Source organism: Vicia villosa, linkage group LG3, assembly GCF_029867415.1.
Source record: "Vicia villosa cultivar HV-30 ecotype Madison, WI linkage group LG3, Vvil1.0, whole genome shotgun sequence".
Lineage (NCBI taxonomy): Eukaryota > Viridiplantae > Streptophyta > Magnoliopsida > Fabales > Fabaceae > Vicia > Vicia villosa.
The window spans coordinates 84,360,089-84,380,716 of NC_081182.1; the positions used below are offsets into that span (position 1 = coordinate 84,360,089).

The following is a 20,628-nucleotide window of genomic DNA, read 5'->3' on the forward strand; positions in this document are numbered from 1 at the left end:
TTTCGCCCGGGATAGTTTGGCGCAATTTTCCCATTTTTTCCCTTTATATATTTCCATTTTCGTTCACGCGACTCGAAACCCAAATCTCTCTGGTTCCACTTCTCAAACCACAGCACATGAACCCTAATTTCCCCCTCTCTCATCCCTCCAACATCTTCATCTCCGTTTCTCTTCATTACCTCAATTTCACTCCCCACAACAAATCCAAACCCTATCCACGCCTTTAAAAACACCCATACCGATTTTCATCTCTCACTCTCTAACCCTAATTAGGGTACAGTTTCCCCAAATCGAAACGTTCTTCGTCATCGTCTCAACAATCTCGCGCCGCTTCCAACAAATTTCTCGAATCGCAGATTACGAAACAACCACGGTTTACGCTTGAAGCCTCTCACCGCTACTTGTTTACAGGTTTTTTTTCTCGTTCTTTACCATCTTCATCTCAAATCGGCCGAAACAATTTTTCAGTTTATTCGATTTTATTTTTTATTATATTTTTTAATTTTTTCTGGATGTTCTGGAAATTTTGTGTATATATTACTGTAACGGAGCTTTGAGCGACGATGCGATGTTGTTAATTTCTTTGAGTTTGAGATTCAGACGTTTTCTTTATTTTACTCCGTGGAAGCGGTGTGTTGTAGCGGAAGACGGCGTCGTTTTGGTTCTGATGCGCAAAACCTTGCAAACCCTAATTTTCGTGCGAGTAATTTTTCAGGGTTAATTTTATTTAGTTTTGTGATTTACGTTAGTGGTGATTCTAAGTTATTGGCTGAATCAGTTGATAAAATTGTGATAAGATTTTTATGTTTTGTTATTGTTTTTGATTTTGGTAGGAAATTTGCGTTTCTTTGTTTTTGTTGCTGTTAAACTATGCTTTTTTCTCCATCTATTTGGCTGTGGACCTTTTTGAGAAATTGGAAATTGATTGGGATTTTGTGTTGAATGTGTTAAATTATAGAGTAATTATAAACGGGGTGCTCACTGTGCTCTGGCGTTATGCATTAGGCAAGATGTTTGAAGCATTTTGGTTTCTGGGTGAATGAATATTGGTTTAGAAAAGGAAGCTGGTTCATTGTGATGGACTGCTGCTTCTAGATAATTGTGTCCGGCTTGTGAATGTGTTGAAAGTCTGACATCTTCTCCCTGAGAAGTATTCCGATTACTCTTTGACTGGAATGTGCTATTTGTTAGAACCATTCACCAAATAAAGTGTGCATGCGATTTTATTTGCTGTCATGATCTCCACGCCCAATATTTGAATAGCTCTTTTGCTGGCCTCAATTTCCCCCTGGGGCGTTGTGAATTGTGACAGTGTGTATTAGGCCGTTTTCTACTTATTGGCTTGTTCTTTATATTTATGTAGTGAGAAATTTCTTGTTTAATTTTTAAGCTTAAATATCTGGTCAGGAACACAAATTTTTTGATAGTAAAACAATTAATTGCAATTACTTGATTGATATGCCAAATATAGATAGCAAATGTTAGAGATATGTACATTCATTTTTAATCCGTTGTGCACTGGAACATCATATTTTTATCCTTTATTCATCCATTATCTGTTCCTTAAGGAGGATAAAATAGAGTTTGCAACTAAAATTGTTCTTCTAGTTTCTTATCCTTGTTTCTTGTCATTTTTTTCTTTTATTTCCAGAAATAGCAGACCATGTCAGACCATCGAAATGGAAGTGCACAAGCTGCCAATGGAAAATCCAATGCTCAAGCTGCCAATGGAAAATCTAGTGCAGCTGGTTCGGCCTATGCTATTGATCTGATTACATTTCAAACCAGACTGAAGTCATTTTACAATCATTGGGATGAACATAGAGCAGATATCTGGGGCTCTTCTGACGCAGTTGCTGTTGCATGTCCTCCACCTTCAGAAGATCTAAGATACCTTAAATCTACTGCTCTGTTCTTGTGGCTCCTTGGATTTGAGTTCCCGGAAACAATAATGGTCTTCACAAAGGCGCAGATCCATGTATTGTGCAGCCAAAAGAAGGCATCTATTATCGAATCTGTCAAAAAATCTGCCCGAGAGTCAGTTGGTGTGGAGATTGTATTGCATGTCAAGCCTAAAAATGACGATGGAGCTTCTCTTATGGATGCTATTATCCGTGCCATCCGTGTTCAGTCAAAGTCTGATGGCCATGATTCTTCCACTGTTGGACACATAACTAGAGAGGAACCTGAAGGGAAATTGCTTGAAGCATGGGCTGAAAAATTAAAAAACTCAAAATTTAATCTGAGCGATGTGGCAAATGGATTTTCTGCATTGTTTTCTGCAAAAAGTAATGAAGAAATTACATCCATCAAGAGAGCCGCATACCTCACAACCAGTGTGATGAAGAACTTTGTAGTTTCAAAGCTTGAGAATGTAATTGATGAAGAGAAGAAAATTTTACATTCTACATTGATGGAGGAGACTGAGAAAGTTATACTGGAGCCTTCAAAAGTCAACTGCAAACTGAAGGCAGATAATGTTGACATCTGTTACCCTCCAATTTTTCAGAGTGGGGGGAAGTTTGATCTTAAGCCTAGTGCTGTCAGCAACGATGAGGCACTATACTATGACTCTGCCAGTGTAATTATATGTGCAGTCGGTGCCCGGTACAAAAGCTACTGCTCAAATATAGCCAGGAGCTTCCTGATTGATGCAGACCCTATTCAAAGTAAGGCTTATGAGGTTCTTCTTAAAGCACATGAGGCCACTATTGGTTCTCTAAAGCCTGGGAATAAGTTGAGTGCTGCATATCTAGCTGCAGTTTCTGTTGTGGAAAAGGATGCCCCTGACATGGTTTCCTGTTTGACAAAGTCTGCTGGGACAGGAATTGGCATTGAGTTTCGGGAGTCAGGTTTGAATATTAATGCTAAGAATGACCAGATAGTTAAAGAAGGCATGGTATTCAATGTGTCAATTGGATTTCAGAATTTGCAATGTGAGAACAGTAAGTCCAAGAACAAGATCTTCTCTCTCTTGCTTGCTGACACAGTGATCATCAACAAAGACAAGGCAGATGTTGTGACTTCGATGAGCTCCAAAGCTTTAAAAGATGTGGCTTATTCTTTCAATGAGGATGAGGAAGAAGAAAAGCCCAAATCAAAGGCTGTTCACAGAGGTGCAGAACCCTTGGTGTCTAAGACAACTCTAAGGTCAGACAATCATGAGATTTCTAAAGAGGAACTTCGTAGACAGCATCAGGCAGAACTTGCTCGTCAGAAAAATGAAGAAACTGCTAGGCGGCTTGCTGGTGGTGGTAATGAGGGCGGAGACAACCGTTCTTCTTCCAGGTCTTCTGCAGAACTGGTTGCCTACAAGAACATAAATGACCTTCCCCCTCCCAGAGAGATGATGATTCAGATTGATCAAAAGAGTGAAGCAGTTCTCTTGCCAATTAATGGAAGTATGGTTCCTTTTCACGTGGCTTTCATTCGAACTGTTTCCAGCCAGCAGGACACCAATCGCAATTGCTATGTTAGAATTATTTTCAATGTTCCTGGGACCCCTTTCAGTCCTCATGATTCAAACTCGATGAAGTTTCAAGGATCTATATATTTGAAGGAAGCTTCATTCCGCTCTAAGGATTCAAGGCATATAAGTGAGGTTGTGCAATCCATCAAAACACTCAGACGACAAGTTGTAGCAAGGGAGTCCGAGAGAGCTGAGAGAGCAACTTTGGTTACCCAGGAGAAACTGCAGCTTGCCAACAACAGATTTAAGCCAATAAGATTGTCTGACCTTTGGATTCGCCCTGCTTTTGGTGGGCGTGGAAGGAAGATACCGGGCACTCTTGAGGCTCATGTGAATGGGTTTCGATATTCTACCACCAGATCTGATGAGCGTGTTGATGTGATGTTTGCTAATATTAAACATGCTTTCTTCCAGCCTGCAGAAAATGAAATGATTACCCTCCTGCACTTTCATCTGCACAACCATATTATGGTAGGAAATAAGAAGACCAAGGATGTTCAGTTTTATGTTGAGGTAATGGACATGGTCCAGAATGTTGGAGGTGGGAAGAGATCAGCTTATGATCCTGATGAGCTTGAAGAAGAGCAAAGAGAGAGGGAGAGAAAGAACAAGATTAATGTAGAGTTTCAAAGCTTTGTGAATCGGGTAAATGATCTCTGGGGACAACCACAATTCAGTGGCCTTGACTTGGAGTTTGATCAACCTCTTAGAGAACTTGGCTTCCCTGGTGTACCTCATAAATCTTCAGTATTTATTGTCCCTACCTCAGCCTGCCTTGTTGAACTGATAGAGACTCCTTTCCTTGTTGTCACCCTAGGTGAGATTGAGATTGTGAATCTGGAGAGGGTTGGTCTTGGGCAGAAGAACTTTGATATGACAATTGTATTTAAGGACTTCAAGCGGGATGTCCTCAGGATCGATTCTATCCCTTCTACATCACTTGATGGCATCAAGGAGTGGCTTGACACAACAGACATCAAATACTATGAAAGCAGGCTGAATCTGAACTGGCGTCAGATCCTAAAGACAATCACTGACGATCCTAAAAGCTTCATTGAAGGTGGTGGCTGGGAGTTTCTGAACTTAGAAGCTACTGATTCAGAATCTGATAACTCAGAGGAATCAGATAAAGGTTATGAACCATCTGATATGGAGCCTGAATCAGATTCTGAAGAGGAGGCTTCTGAAAGTGAATCACTTGTTGAATCTGAGGAGGATGAGGAGGAAGAGGACTCAGAAGAGGATTCAGAGGAAGAGAAGGGAAAGACTTGGGAAGAACTGGAGAGGGAAGCAAGCAATGCGGATAGGGAGAAAGGGAATGAGTCTGACAGTGAAGAAGACAGGAAAAGAAGGAAGGCTAAAGCCTTTGGTAAGTCTCGAGGCAATATAAGTAGTAGTATGCCAAAGCGATCCAAGTTAAGATAGATTATGGTTTTAATTCTTGGTCATTTTGATGTTTAAGTATTGATATTACTGTCTCATAGCTGCTGGTGCATCTTGTGTCTGGACAAGTTGTCTTTTATGATTGTAACTTAGGTTCTCCATCACTTAGTATAGTTTCAGCCACTCCAGGAATCCTTGATCCGTGGATCTAATGCCTGTCCTTTAAATGTTTATGTGGTTATTATCACTATTAAGAACTGCTGCTATTTCTATTTCTATCATGTTATTCGATCTCTCTTCTGGTTATGTGTTTTTTTGTTAATATTTTCTTTTCCTCTTCTCTGTTGGCTGTTTTCTCTACTACAGAACAGTAGAATGGTGGAGATTGAAGGGTGAGACATTATGTTGGACGAATTACTTTAGCGCTCCTTGTTATCTTACAAAAGTTTTAAGGATTTAAAAAATTTGTATCATGGGTTCTATTTATAGAAGGGTTTTTAGTAGGTTCTTATCAGTTTGTGTCAAACTTCACTAGAGTGAGAGTGCCTATTAGAGAGTTATGTCAATTTCAAAAGTGTGTTGATAGGTTTAAGGTTTAGGTATGGAGAAAACACAATCTAACTTAATGGTTATAACAATTCAAAAAAGTGAATTTAACCGCACTGTGAATAATTTATTACTAACTGAGTATTTTCATAACGGTTCAATGAATCCACAACAATAAAACTACCTAGATTAACTAGATTTAACTTGATGTTTATACTTGAGTTAGTTAGCCTTGCAACTATTTTGTATAAAGTAGTTAGTGTTATTTGTAGGGATGAAATGAGTCGATTTGAACTTGCATGAGCTCAGCTCGATTATTAAGAATTTGTTCAGTTTCAATATCGGTTTTTACGGACCTAAAAGTCTTTTTTTCTAAGTAAATTTTTTTTTATATATTTGACTTTTTATATTAATATTTTATAAAATAAAAAAAATATCAAAATAAAATAAAAGTTTTAAGATTAGAATTTATATGATATATAATTATTTTTAGAAATATTTTGCCAACTTGAAAATATAAATCATCAATTAAAATCGTTAATAATATAGGGCTAAGCTTTGGAGAAAATTCAACTCTTAAAGACAATATAAATTATCTCATATATAATCGAGTTGATAGGGCTAAGATTTGAAGAAAATTTTTAAACTCACTCTTAAGGACAATATAATTCATCTTATATATAATTGAATTGACTTATAAACCTAGCTTTGGAGAAAATTCAACTCTTAAAAACTAGTCGAATTATGCATAGTTCAAATTTAGCTAATTTAGTTAACGAACTTAGGTTTTAGTTCATATTCAACTCATTTGGTTCATGAACCTAATTCAACGATTTAATTATCGAACCGAATTTCAAATTATTTTTGAATTGGTTCGGCTCATTAACTGTTATTAAATTTATCTACTTTTAATATAATAAAGTACATGACATATGAAATTCTTTCAATATCCCTATAATCACCAATTTGAAGGTGATATTCGGGGACATAGCGGTAATTGTATCTCTTTTATTACTTTCATTAATGAATAAATTTTTCATCATTTAATAACCACTCAATTGTCCATTTTCTTTTACATCATTAATACTGTCGTGACAGCTTTGTATTGGAATTGTGGAAAACTTTCTTGAATACAGTAAAATCTCTTCCACGCTTTTTAACTTTGGTTTCTGAAAAACCCTGTTCAATGATCTCTATATATTATGGCTTTTGATTTCAACCTCCAAACCCTAAATTACAACCCATTACAGTCTCTTCCAATTCTTTCTTTCCATCTATAAATTTATTCTCTTCAACAAAGTTGTCTATTATTCTCTTCAACAGTTCCTTCCAATATTCCAAGCATTTGAAATATCATGAATTTGAACCACAACCCTTTCCAATTCCTTTCCTCCATCTTTAAATTCATTCTCTTAATCAAATATATCTAACTCTCTTTTATATCAAACAGAGGGTTTCTTTTTATCTTCCTTTACCTCATTATTTTTTTATCTCTAGCTTTTTTTTATCAATAATCTGCTTTTTTTTATTTATTGATTTTTCATAATAATGAATTCTTGGTATTTTATTTTTTAGAAGTTGCTCAGTCTACATCAACTGCCGCCGTCTACAACCGTGTCGCACATCCCTTCCGCCGCTCAGATCCGCAGGTCCAACATATTTTTTTATTACTGATTCAAGCTTTAAATTTCTGGGTTTGATTTCATAAAAAAATGGAGAATGTAACCGTGATGATTGGTTTTTGATTTTGCAGAAATTTATTTTTTCATTGCGTTATTTTGGGATGAGAAAGGAAGCTTTGGGAGTTTTTGAGGAAAAACAAATAAATTAGCGTAAGAGAAAACAAATAAACACCATTTTTCCGATATTCTTTTTGGTATAAAAAATTAGAAGCAAAAACTTTGTCTATGTTGTTGTGTAATGATAGAAGAAGTGTACTTTAACCATCTAAATGAATATAATCAGGCACACTATAATCTAAAATGGCACCAATGCTACTTTTTTTCCATTAATTTAATTTTCTTATTGTATAATTACATTTTATTTAATTATAGTATGTTTTATTTTCTAATCTTTTTATAAAAGATCTTCATTATTTTCACTCCTTTAACATGTCAATTTTTTATTATTGATTTTTTACAGGTATTAATATATAGTAATATACAGGTGAAATGGAAGATGGAAGATTTTGAAAGAAGAGGAATTATTTGTTTTCACATAAATGAGAGCATGTTATTAGTTTATACTTTTTTTATTAAGATATTATTTCTGATTATTTTAAGTGATTTTTAATAGAGATTTCATAAAAACATAAATAAATAAAAGAATGGTGTTTCGTGAAAATATGTAGTATTGCTTATTCTTATATTTTTTGTATTTATTTTTGTAATATAAATGTAATTTCATGTGATTAATATTGCGCGATTATGTAATTATCACAACATTCATTTTCTTAATTCAAATTGATTTAAATTTTGGAATATTTTTAATATTTTCTTTAACATGTTTTTTTCCGAAACAAATAATAGATAGTATTTATCAAGTTCCAAAAAAAAATATTTCATTTGCAAATTTTACATTGGTAAGCGATTCCTTACCTCAGAATTCAAAATTAACTGTAATTATTGATATCAAGATTCTTTGCATTTTCTAATGTAAATGGATTATTATTATTATTATTAGTATTTAATTTTGGATTTTTTAAAATTGATACATATATTTAAGGGATGATAGTAGTGTCGTGTCCTCTTAAGTAGCATAATTGGCATATTTTCACTACCTTTAAAGGTTGTAAATAGCATTAAATTTTTTTATAAACTATTAATTATTATGATTTTTTTAGTAATCATTACCATTTTTGATTTTTTTTAAATATTAATAAAATACAAAAATAATAAACAAATAACTTATAAAATGAAAAACGATAATAATAAATTATTTAAAAAGAAATCTATGTTTTTTAAATAGGTGAATTTAGATGGTAACGTTTATACTAAAAGTTGATATAATATTTGTTTCAACCAAAAACATGAGACAATTATGATGTATCGAAAACACAATTTATTAATGAAAAACTCAAATTTATTTTTATTTGATTTATTTTAGTATGCACTAAATATTTATAAGAAAATAGATGCATAATATATTTTTGCATATATAATTTCATAATTAAATAATTTAAAAATAGAATTTTTATTTATATTAATATAAGAATTTTTATTACTATTATTATTATTACATTTATTTCTATTATATATTATATATTTCAAGTGAATAATATATATTAATATTAATCAATATTGCTATATTATGTAATTATTGCAACAATAATATTCTTAATTCAAATTGAGTTGAATCTTGGAGTAAGTGTTCAACACTTACTCCTGGAGTAATTTGAATTAGTATTAATGTGAGTTTAATAATATATGTATGAAATATCACCCTATTTAAGCTATATGATTTCAATTAATAATTTGATTTATTTCTACTTTATTGTTTCCAATACATATATATTATTTTATTTTAAATTATTTTATTTTAAATTAACATTTTTTATAAGATTTTTGAGTTCCCAAATAACTTATATTTTTCAAAATTGATTGTTACCCGTATGTTTTTCCTCTGTAGACATTATTGTTTAAAAAAGTTATGGTTTTTTTTTAAGGAAAGAGTTGGACTTTATATAGTGGTGTTTGTTAAAGGTTTGATTATTTTTTTTTGACAGAAAATAGTTTTTGAATCAGGAGGGGAGCATTGTGGTTTTTGTTTATATCACTCCAGATTGTTTTTTCAATTAATCTGTTTGATACACACACAAGTAGAATGATTTAATTGTTTATTTATTTTTTTGGTGAGATATATGATTTTCACTACTATGTCATTCTATCTTTGTTTCTCTTTTTTATCTTATAATTTTTTGTATTGAAAATATTAGATTATTTAAGTTTTTTTGCATTTCTAATTTAATAAAGTCCTAATTTCCTGTTAATTCCCTCCCTTTCCCAGTTCCAGCAGTTCCAATTCATTCTAAATAATTATATTGATATGTTGCTTACAAAGTTGGTTAAAGATATTTTGTTGATTTGGTATTACATTGAGATCTATGCAGTAATGCTATGGTATGGCTAGCCTAGGAAAAACGTGTCAGCCGTTTCTTTTGCATGCACTATTATTACTATTCATATGAAACAACTATTGCTTACAATCTCCAACACACATGTGTTATCCTTTAATCTAAAATGCTATAATGCTATAAGTTCATAATTTCATATAACACTTAAGCCAAAAGATCTTGGTAAGAATAATTTCATAATTTCATCTATAATGCTATTAGTTCATTGGAAACTGCATGTAGTTTTGACTTTCATAATTGGATATGCATTACCTATAATACTTAATAATTTTAATTTACTTTATTAATTTATTAATTAATAATACTTTAATAATTTTAATTAATAATTATTTTTTATACAATTGATTAATTTCTTACTATTCAATTCAATTTTGTCTTGAGTAGTTTTCACTATTATTTATTTTCTTATTTTATTTTGAAGTTTATAATTTGTCTATGTGAAAACATGTAGAATTTGTTATTATCTAGAAGTTGTATTTAGTTGATTATAGATAATTATTCTCAATTTTAATTATTATATTTCCCATTAGTAGTTTTAAATAATTAAACTAAAATAATCAAAATAATAAAATACAATAACTATTGATAATTGAGAAGTTTGAAATATCACATTTAATGAGGGCAATTACAATTGATACACTCATTGTTGTTATTCACGTGAAAAAAATATTAGTAAAAAAATGTTGAACTATTCCACTTCCAATGCGTTTTTGGCGGCTCACCCTCACGTTTCATGTGCATAAACCAATTCCAACACCATTTTGCAATCATTCTCTTACATTCACAACCCTTCAAATTATTATTATCTTTATTTTATTTTATCTTTATTTTATTTTTTATTTATTATGGCTATATTGTGATAGGAAGACTAAATATATTTAAGTTAATATGTTTTCAACACAACTCTCTAAATTACAAAACAACCAAATTTTGAGACCATGGTATAATCAAATCGATCATCATCAATAATAATAATAACTAATGAATTATAAAATAATATTTGTAATTTGACATAATAACTTAATACTATATATATGCAAATTAAAATCTGAACTTTTAGTAATTGTAATTATAATTGTAATTATAATATTTATTTAAGAAAAGAAAATATATTTATTTTTAACTATGACATTTACTCTTATAATAACCTATGATACTCACAAAAAATGAGAGCATTTATAATAAATCTATTAATTGGTTGCTATAATAAATCAATTCATGCCCTTCAAAGGACCCCCAATAGAGGTAGGTATTAGTTGTAGGTGATCATAATTAATCGTCTTTTTTAATTAGTTGTGATTGAGTTTAGGTGATAATAATTCATTTTATAGGTAATTGTAGGTAATTATTGCTAAATTCATTTTATAGAAAATTTTAAGAAAATATCATTGGGAATATGTAGTTTTAGGTGATAATAATTAATCAGTGTTTTTTAATATTTGCAATTGTTACTGTTTTTTAAGAAATTATTCATCTACTATTATAATAACTACTATCATAATATTATTTATCTATGTGATATGGGGCCAATAATGATATATTTATTTTGTATTAAAAAGAGTGAGATTCTTTTGTGTCATATCTTTTTATTCCATTTGTCAGTATAGTTTTTTTGTTTAATACTAATTATAAAATTATATTAGTCTACTTTTAATATGGGTAATGGTAAATATATTTATTATAATAAATATATTTATTGTAATAAATTCATTATACCCATAATAAATTTATTAGTAATGATAAATGAGACCTAAATAAACAAAATTTATCTTTAAAAAAATGATAAACAATCTATTTATAAAATAACCATCTTATTTGTAAAAAAAATATTCTAAAATATATATGAAAAGAGAGAGTCCATTTTTTAAAAACTTACTCTTTATTATAAAATAACTATCTTATTTGTAAAAAAATTAAGAGAAATAATTATTTAATATAATATTCAATATTTTTTTCCCGAAATAATTATTTAATATAATATTCAATATTAAGAGAAATAATTATTTAATTTAATATTTCAATTACATAAATTTTATTTTTTTTCCCGAATTCAATTACAAATAAAAATATACTATGTCAACTAATATATTACAGGTAAAATATATAAAAAGCCTATAATATAAAATTTCTTAAATTTTAAGATAGTATATTTATTTTCAAAGTAATCATTAAGAGGTAGTACCATAATTACCTATTATAAGTTTTACTAAAAAACCTATTATACCTTTTACTAAAAAGCCTATTTTAATAATTTTATTTATGGCAAACCATTCATTAACGTATTGATAAAACCAAATTCATTATGACCTGCCTCTACAACTTATTGGGAAACCTACACACCTCTTTTACCGTAAAATATTCAAATTCCAAGATGCTTCAACGATTTTCAATCCAACTGCATTGTGTTATGTTCCAATTTTTTTTAATTTTCCTATTTACAATATTTCACTATTCTCTTTCATTGCGGTTCTATATATGCAATCATATTAATCATCTTCCCTTCATTTGTTATTCAAAAATTGCTATACTCTTGCTTATCAAGCATCCATTCAGATATCAACCGATTATTATATGCAAGACAACCACTATTAATAATTGTTTCGTTTGGCCTACATTTATTTATTCACTACAGTTTGTTAGCTTCGTCCAATATTAATAATTTAATTTTATTATTTTATCATAATCATTGTTGTTGTTTAATTTTTTTTATTTGAAGTTATATCAATGAAATGAATATTTTTAATATTTATTTATTAACAAAATAACTAATTTTTTTCAATAAAATATTAATCATCTTTTTTAATTAGAATATATTTATCTCTACCTTCCATATCAAAATTATAGAATGAATAAATTTTTAACGACCAATATAATCATTTAATTTTATTATTTATTATAATCAATGTTGTTGTTTAATTTTTTTATTTGAATGAATTATTTATTGATCAATAAATCAAATAATTAAATAATTACCAAATAATTATATATTTTAATGAATTATTTATTGATCAATAAATCAAATAATTAACTTATTGTCAGAATTGCTTCATTAATCTAAACTACTAACAATAATACTATATAATAATACTAAATATAGTTTTATCTATGAACATTATTTATTTTTTTATGTTATTTTTAAAAATATATATATAATATATTAATTATAATTAAAGATACTATTAAAGTATAATAAAAGATATTAAAAACTTCAATTATCAAAAAAATGTTAGCAATTTTTTATGATAAATTTAATATTTACACTAAAAAAAATTGCTATTAATATATTTCTTTTTTACAAAAAAAAACATGATACAATTATGATGTATAAATACATAAATTTCTTATGAAAAACATACATTTTTCGATTGACCGAAACTACTTATAAAATTACATTTAAAAAATTGTTATTCTTTTTGTATTTTATATACATTTTTAACCATCACTATATTATATTAATTTACTATTTATAATAACATTGTATGAACCGTGTGAACGCACGGGTAAATGATTTCTTAATTATTTTCTTTATTTTTCTTTATTTTTCGACAGGACAAAGCTACGGGACAAAGCTACTTAATGTGTATATATTTTATTTACATTTTTAACCATCATTATATTATATTTATTTACAACTGTGATATAGATAAATACTTAATTATTTCCTTTATTTTTTATATGTACATATTAACCTATAACTGATATTTTTGAAAAAATAAATCTATTAAATATATTGAAATTTTTATTTAAAATAAGTAAAAAGATTTCAAATGCTTATATTAAGATAGGGGTATGAGTGACAATAAACAAAATTTGGACAAAAAAGTTTGGTACCTGTTACCAAATCAAATAAATATAATCACATATATTATATTTATTTATTATTTATAATATTGTGCAATACGTGCGAACGCACGGGTAGATGACTACTCACGATAGATTATAACTATATTGTATGATGTGTGCAAACGCACGGGTAGATAACTACTTAATTATTTTATTTATTTTTTCGACTAAAGTATATATTTCTAACTATATTAAATTAATATTTATTTGACAATTATAATTTCAAATGTTTTTTATTTTTAATTTGTGTATCTTTTATATATATTTATTAACCATCATTATATATTTATTTATTGTTTAAATCGACTTTGCGTGACCCGTGCGAATGCACGGGTCCTTTACTAGTTTTATATATGTTACTTGCACGCATAGATATAGCTCACATGGAGATTAGCTTTACCTATTTATGGTATGAGAGCTATGATATCCTAACTAATTCTAAATATGAGACAAAGTAGGTACAATGCTAATTAACTCAAATAACTTGTATAAGCATAAACAAAATCAAGTTAGTCTAGGTGGCATTATTGTGGTGTAATTGATTCGTTTCATTATTTTCGAACAGAACCAAGATATAAAAAGAGGATCTGTCTGAAAGTATAATTTTTGTTTAAAAATAAGATAGAACTGAAACCTTAGTTTAAGGATGTAATGGAGAATTGAATAAAAGATACAACACAGAAATGTAACGGGAAAGTGGAAATAGAGAGGGGATTGAATGCAATTGCCAACAACTGGGTTGAGTTTCTTGATTTTCGAAGTCCCGTCAATAAAAGGATCCATAAATTAAATGAAGAAATCTTCTTGTTTTTTCAAAAATCCAAGGAGGCATGTTTAGCTTTTTTTTGTTATGTGACTAGCTATGATCTTGGAGACGGAACATCTCTCTCAATGGCTACCACAACTTGATGAACTTATTTGAGAGGTAAGAGAACTACAAGAGGGCAACCTTTTAGAGTACATGGAAAAACAACACACATCAGAGTGTGACATGTTTGTTGAAGTTTTATTTTGTCTTTGATAGATGTTAGGTTCTCTTCTGAGTCCGTCTTTCCATCACACTCTTCCATGACAGGAAGGCAGAACCTCTTGCTATGCACTCCTTTGTTCTCTTATGCATTTGTGTACCTAGGGAAGATGCTTCACTTCTTCTCTTTGAGATGCTGGCACTGTCATAGTTATCGTCTTGCGAGTGTGATTTGTTCCAACTTTTTTTGTTCCTCTTGTTAAACATTGTTAGCGCCACAATCGGAGGAGAGTCGAGCAGAGAACATTGTTATTTTCGAGACATTCCTTTGAGCAATACCACTTCTCCACCTAATTTCTCACAATCGGGGGAGGATCGAGCGGGGACTCCACCTAATTTCTCACAAGCGGGGGGAGGATCGAGCGGGGAGCATTGTTATTTTCGGGACATTCGTTTGAGCAACATACATTTGTGGAAGAGACACCACTTCTCCACCTAAAACCTTAAGCTGATAGGTGAATGAGATTTTCCACTTATAAATGTCCAAGTCACCACATTCCTATTCAATGTGAGACTATTTTCCTCACACTCACACTTACATTATTCTCAACAAACATATGGTTTGAATTTTCCCATTGGAAGAGATGAAAAGAACATATATTAGTTTTATTGATTGAAAGGTAAAAATTACTATTGGAAGGACCTAATGATCCCTTTATATATTGGGAGAGAGTATTAATTAACAAGCCTAATAATGCTCTAACAAACTAACAAAATAAAATTAGAGCATAACTAACATACCTAATAATGCTCTAACAAACTAACAAAGAAAAGACTAACTAACAACATAAACTTAATTATGTAACTTAACACCTCCCAATCAATTCCACTTATTTTATGAGCCGTTTGATATGATATTTTTTTAACATTCGTAGTGTTCCCTAGAGTATGCTCACCGTATTCGTGACATATGGGTTGCAAATTTTCATGTTTCTGGGATCTTTCTACCTTGTCCCTTCTCAATGATCGAGAGTATTGAGGGGTGAGACTTATGTCTCAATCATCACTTGTCCAAAATGAAGATTTTTTGTGTTTGTATTTGTCATTTTGGCAGTTATGGTTTTGATGGACGAGTCACCTTGTGACAATTCTAGTGGGGTCTAACTTCTGGTCACCACCACGACATTTGAACTTTTAGGTCTAGGTAAGATTTTACCAAACCCTATAATGCGCCAATTTTTCCGTGTGAACTTACACGATGGATCATATTAGGAGGTGATATAACCTTCACTTCATTGGTTGAGATGCATTTGTGGTTATTTGATCTTTTGACTTGCTTTTGCCATGCTCATTCTGTGATTTTAGATTTACATGAAAAAATATTGTGATGCTAATGTGTGATGAAGTGTATCCAATTAACAAGTAGTAAAATTGATTCAATGATCATACTTGGGATGATCCCCTATTCTTAGAATGCTTTGACTCATGTATGCTCCTTGTTGTTACTATTTTCACTAAGGTGATCTCTGAGATCATTGTTAAATGACCATGACTTTGTTGATGTTCTTATTGTTAAATGACCATGACTTTGTTGATGTAACTGACACTAAGATATGTGGTAACACCTATGTGATTTGAATATGCTTCATACACCGGTATGAGTAGGGTTGTATTTGGTCCATAGGATCCGAGAACTAGACCGGGAATCGGACCGGTGGAACCGGTCCATTGGATCGACCACATGTTATTCGGTCTGGGAATGAGTAATTTTTTTATCCGATACCAAAAATGGATATTATATTAGATATTTATTGGATACTTTTGTCGAATATTCGAAGTAACGGTCCGGTTTCAGTCCAAAAAATTGGTCCATCACTGTTTCGGTCCGGTCCAGATTTACCCGATACTATTTTGGTCCGACTCTCGGGATAGAAAATACCCGGACTGGACCGGACCGATAACAGTCCTAGGTATGAGTATGTCAGTGTTTTTGAATGGTTGACTTGTAGGCGCATTAATTTTCATGGATGACATTAAGGATATATTATTGTGTTGTGTTGTCATGTTACGCCGAAATAATCTTTTAAGTGGGTAACCTAAATAAAAATTAAAAAATACTCTCTCCGTTTTTTATTAAACTCAGTTTTGAAAAAAATATGTATATCAAATTATAATACTAATGAATCACTAATGTTATTTTTCCTAATATAACTATAAATATTTATTATAATTATTTCAAAATTGTTTTGATTTACCTTCATACCATTAATAAATGAAAATCAATATCCTTCCTAATTTCTCTTTTCTATAACAACAATTATATTTTTAAATATCCATAAAATCGTCAAAACGACTTATAATAAAAACAAAAATAGTAAATAATTTACTAAATCTTACCAAAAAAATAAAATAAAATAACTAATGACACGATCATTTAACATTATGTGATATTTTCTTTTTTGACTTTTTTATTTTATTTTGAGATCACCTCTATATAAGTACTTTTTCTAATCTTAGTCAACAAGAGAAAAACAAAGTAACTTGTAGCACAAGGAGTTGAAAAACTCAAACCGCATCGATCTTTTGGCTTTTTCGTTTTACCATTCCTTAACTACCGTTATTAATCTTAGTCTAATGTCTTGGAAAGAAAGATTCTTCTAATCTCTTTCAAGAAACTTCCTTTCCATCCACAACCCAATTTCATAGAAACCTTCCTTTTTCATCGGGTAGGCCCACACACAAAAGTCGGCATTGAAAGCAGTAACTTGCGCCAGAAGAAAAAGAAAACCGTCGCACAGTTACGAAGATCAGAATCAGAAGAAGAACAAACGTGCTCTACTTTTGAAGATATTTCAGTAAGTTGTTCTTGTTTCTTTTGATTCCTTAACATTTCATAATATATTATCATCATCTTTAGGGTTTGTTTATGATACTTGTAGTTTTAGGTTTTTGTTCTTACAGTTTTTCATTTAGTATTTATAGTAGAAAAGATCATGAAAATTAGGTTTAGATGATTATGATGATATGTAGAAGAAAAATACGAAGATTCTGTGATAAAGAGAATAGATCAGATGAAACGTAGTCGCACTGTTAGGGTTAGAGGTAAACCTAAAAAAACTATAAAAATGACGTAGTATAATCGTAATCGTAGTATAGACGTCCACAAGTCAATTAACAGAATTCATCTATATGTTGACAGCTTTTGAAAAAGTAGTGAGACCATTCAATGGACATGGAGCGAGGGAATTCTCGAACCATTTCGGCTACTACTTTTCATGATATCGCAGTGGATCTTGTTTGCCAGTATCAGTTTGAAAATGGGTCATCTCAGGTTTTGTTTATGGATGTTGATAACAATCAAAAGAATGGAGCTTTCCTTAACCATGCACTAAGTTTCTCTGTTGAAAGCTTTGTTCAAACACTTGCTTCATGCAATGGCTTGATCCTCTTATCTGGTTATGTCACTGATCAACCTTGCTACTATGTGGTAAATCCTCTTACCAAAGAGTCTACCACGATCCCTCATCCTTGTATTCAAGAAACTCTTATTCGAGTTGGTTTAGCTTCCGATGATTATAACCAGTTTAAGATTGTCCTTGTCGAAGCAAAATCTACTTCCAAATTGATGACCGGACTAGAGTTTCATGTATTTTCTTCTGAGACAAGCGAATGGAGTACGGTAAAGGTAAACCATTCTGTCAATTTAAATCTGCCTCCTTTGCCAGAGTTCGAGTTTAAGGAACTATCTACTCAACCTCTTTATTCAAATGGTTCAGTCCATTGGGAAATTGGTGGAAAATTATTGGTGTTTCATGTCAAAGAAAACAGCTGTGAACTAATTGAACTGCCGGATTTTTCCAAAGATTGGCCATGGCAATCGACGATGATGTATCGCCGATGTTTGTGCAAATCGAGCGGCTGTGTTTACTATTGTTACACTGATTTGGATGGTTTCCACATTTGGGAGCTTCTCAAGGAGAATTATGATCTCGGGCTGTTTCGTGATTCTGGAAAATTTAGGTGGAAACTAGTCCATACTGTCACACATGAGATTTTTACCTCTACGTGTGACGAATTTCATGACACATTATTGGAATGGGAGCCGCTTACGCCTATTGCGTATACCAAACAAGCACAGACTATATACTTGCAGATTCCAGGTGCTGTTGTTGGTTATGATTTTGTTACAGAAGATTTGAGGTTAATCTGTAGATATTCATATCCAGATATGAACTTCAACTGCTGCTCATTTCTCTGTTCAACTAGTTTTGGGACTCATAATGTGCCTAGAGAAAGAGACTTGGTGACTGATGGAGAAATAATGGAGCTGAATTTACCAGTAAAAGATATTGAATTGTTGTTTCTTTAGACTAAGTTTTGGTGATTCTGTTGTCAATAGAATTCATTTTATGCTACTAGCTTTTTTCGCATTATATTTGTTGAACAGTTGTGGAAACTTCTTTGGTACTTTATGTCATTAGACAGTATCATATTTTTTTTTGAAATGTTGAAATATTGCTTCTTTAAACTGTACATTGCAGATAAATAATTTCTACCTAAGAGGATCATATTGTCCCTTTGTGTTTTTTGCAGCTGATTGCTCTTTTTGACACTTCCTTTGATCCAATGTCTGAACCTTTTTAGATTGCCTTGCACCGAATTTTACACTATCATAGAAATATACTTGGAAAAGCATACACTCCTTCTTGTTCCTCCTAGTGAAATCTACTAACTCATTTAGAACCAGGACTCCGTCAAACATTTGCCTATTAAGTAAGAACACTGATTGATTCACAGAAATTAAGGAACCCATAAGTTTGTTCAATCTTGTTGCCAAAAGTTTAGAGATTATTCTATATAAGGAACCTATGAGACAAATAGGTCTAAACTCAGAAACTTCCTGATGGTTGAGGGTTTTAGGGATCATAGCTAGAAAATATTATGTGACGGCCATTGGAATCTTGTCATTTTTATGTAATTCATTCACAAAGTCCAAAATGTCTTCCCTTATAACTTCCCAACATTTTTTAAAGAACCCCATATTAAAGCCATCCGGGTCGGGGCTTTTATCACTATCACAAAGCCACAATGCCTCCTTAATCTCCTCTAGACTAAATTGCTCTTCTGTGATTAGGCTTTTGAAATCTGTTTTTAAAATGGTTATGAAACTCCATTTTTAACCCGATCCACGTAGTCTAACCTACCTCCAGCCACATTTGGCCTCCGAATATTATTTCTTCTTAACGTCATTTTTATAACTGAATGAAAAAATTTAGAATTCAAGTCACCTTCTTGGATCCATTTAAATATTGACTTCTATCTAAGGATAGATTCTCTAGTTCTCAAGCTTTGCCACATCTTTGCATTAGCCTTTTTCAGTTTGCTGTGATTTCTAAGGACACCGGCCCTAACTCCGAAGCCACTAAAAAAATCCAAATCATTAAGCTCCTTGATTGCCTCTTTAGCCTTCAAATTCAACTTTCCAAACACTTCAAGATTCCAAACTTTAAGCTTCCCCTTCAAAAACTTAAACTTCTCTTTAAATACATAAGCACACATACCCTGAATTTTAAGAGAATTTCACATTTTTATATAAATTGAACAAAACCAGAATGCTCATACCAAAAATTAAAAGTCTTAAATGTCTTAGGACCCCAATTGATGTGATTTGCCTTGATCCAAATAGGACATTGATCGAAAGTGTTCCTATTCCCCACATATTGGCCTTCAATGTTCTACTGCTCTATCATGCCTTCAGACAACAAAAACCTATCAATATGACTCTACAATCACCACCAACCATACTATACCAATTATAGGCAAATCAATCAAATTTAAACCATCCATGTATTCTTGAAATTATAGAAGTTCTAATATATTAACTTAATTACTAGAGCCTTTCCTTTCTACCCACTTTCATATTGCATTGAAGTCCCCTATCACACACCATTCATCTCTTATACATTTGTTTTTAAATTCTATCAATTATCTCCAACATTTTCTCTTATTTTGTAAACAACAAGAAGAATATACATCGACCAAATATTAAGACTTCCCCTTCCAAATACAACTAATGCCTAAACAGCCTTCCCCTGAGAAAGTAAAGATAGCCTCAAACGTACATGTCTTCTACATGATGATTGAACCATCTGATCTTCCTTGGGATCCTTTTTCAGACCATTCCACCTCTCCATCTCCCTAAATATAACTCCCTTATTTCTCTTCTACTTTAAGAATTTTTGTTTCTTGGAGTCAACTCATCCGTGTTATGAGTCAACTCCCTCTAAA

At 31.1% G+C, this 20,628-nt stretch overlaps 2 protein-coding genes across 2 annotated transcripts; both read left to right on the plus strand.

The window, feature by feature from the left end:
• On the plus strand, positions 1-5,158 carry LOC131662099 (FACT complex subunit SPT16-like). Its single transcript, XM_058931792.1, has 2 exons — positions 1-411; positions 1,652-5,158. The coding sequence occupies exon 2, from the start codon at positions 1,664-1,666 to the stop codon at positions 4,892-4,894; it is 3,231 nt and encodes a 1,076-aa protein (XP_058787775.1). The 5' UTR covers positions 1-411; positions 1,652-1,663; the 3' UTR covers positions 4,895-5,158.
• Positions 5,159-16,896: 11,738 nt separating this feature from the next.
• LOC131656242 (uncharacterized) lies at positions 16,897-19,407 on the plus strand. Its single transcript, XM_058925997.1, has 2 exons — positions 16,897-17,195; positions 17,540-19,407. The coding sequence occupies exon 2, from the start codon at positions 17,567-17,569 to the stop codon at positions 18,707-18,709; it is 1,143 nt and encodes a 380-aa protein (XP_058781980.1). The 5' UTR covers positions 16,897-17,195; positions 17,540-17,566; the 3' UTR covers positions 18,710-19,407.
• The last annotated feature ends 1,221 nt before the right edge of the window (positions 19,408-20,628 follow it).

Coding starts and splice junctions, on each gene's coding strand:
- LOC131662099 (XM_058931792.1), top strand. CDS start 1,664: ATGTCAGACCATCGAAATGGAAGTGCACAAGCTGCCAATGGAAAATCC.
- LOC131656242 (XM_058925997.1), top strand. CDS start 17,567: ATGGACATGGAGCGAGGGAATTCTCGAACCATTTCGGCTACTACTTTT.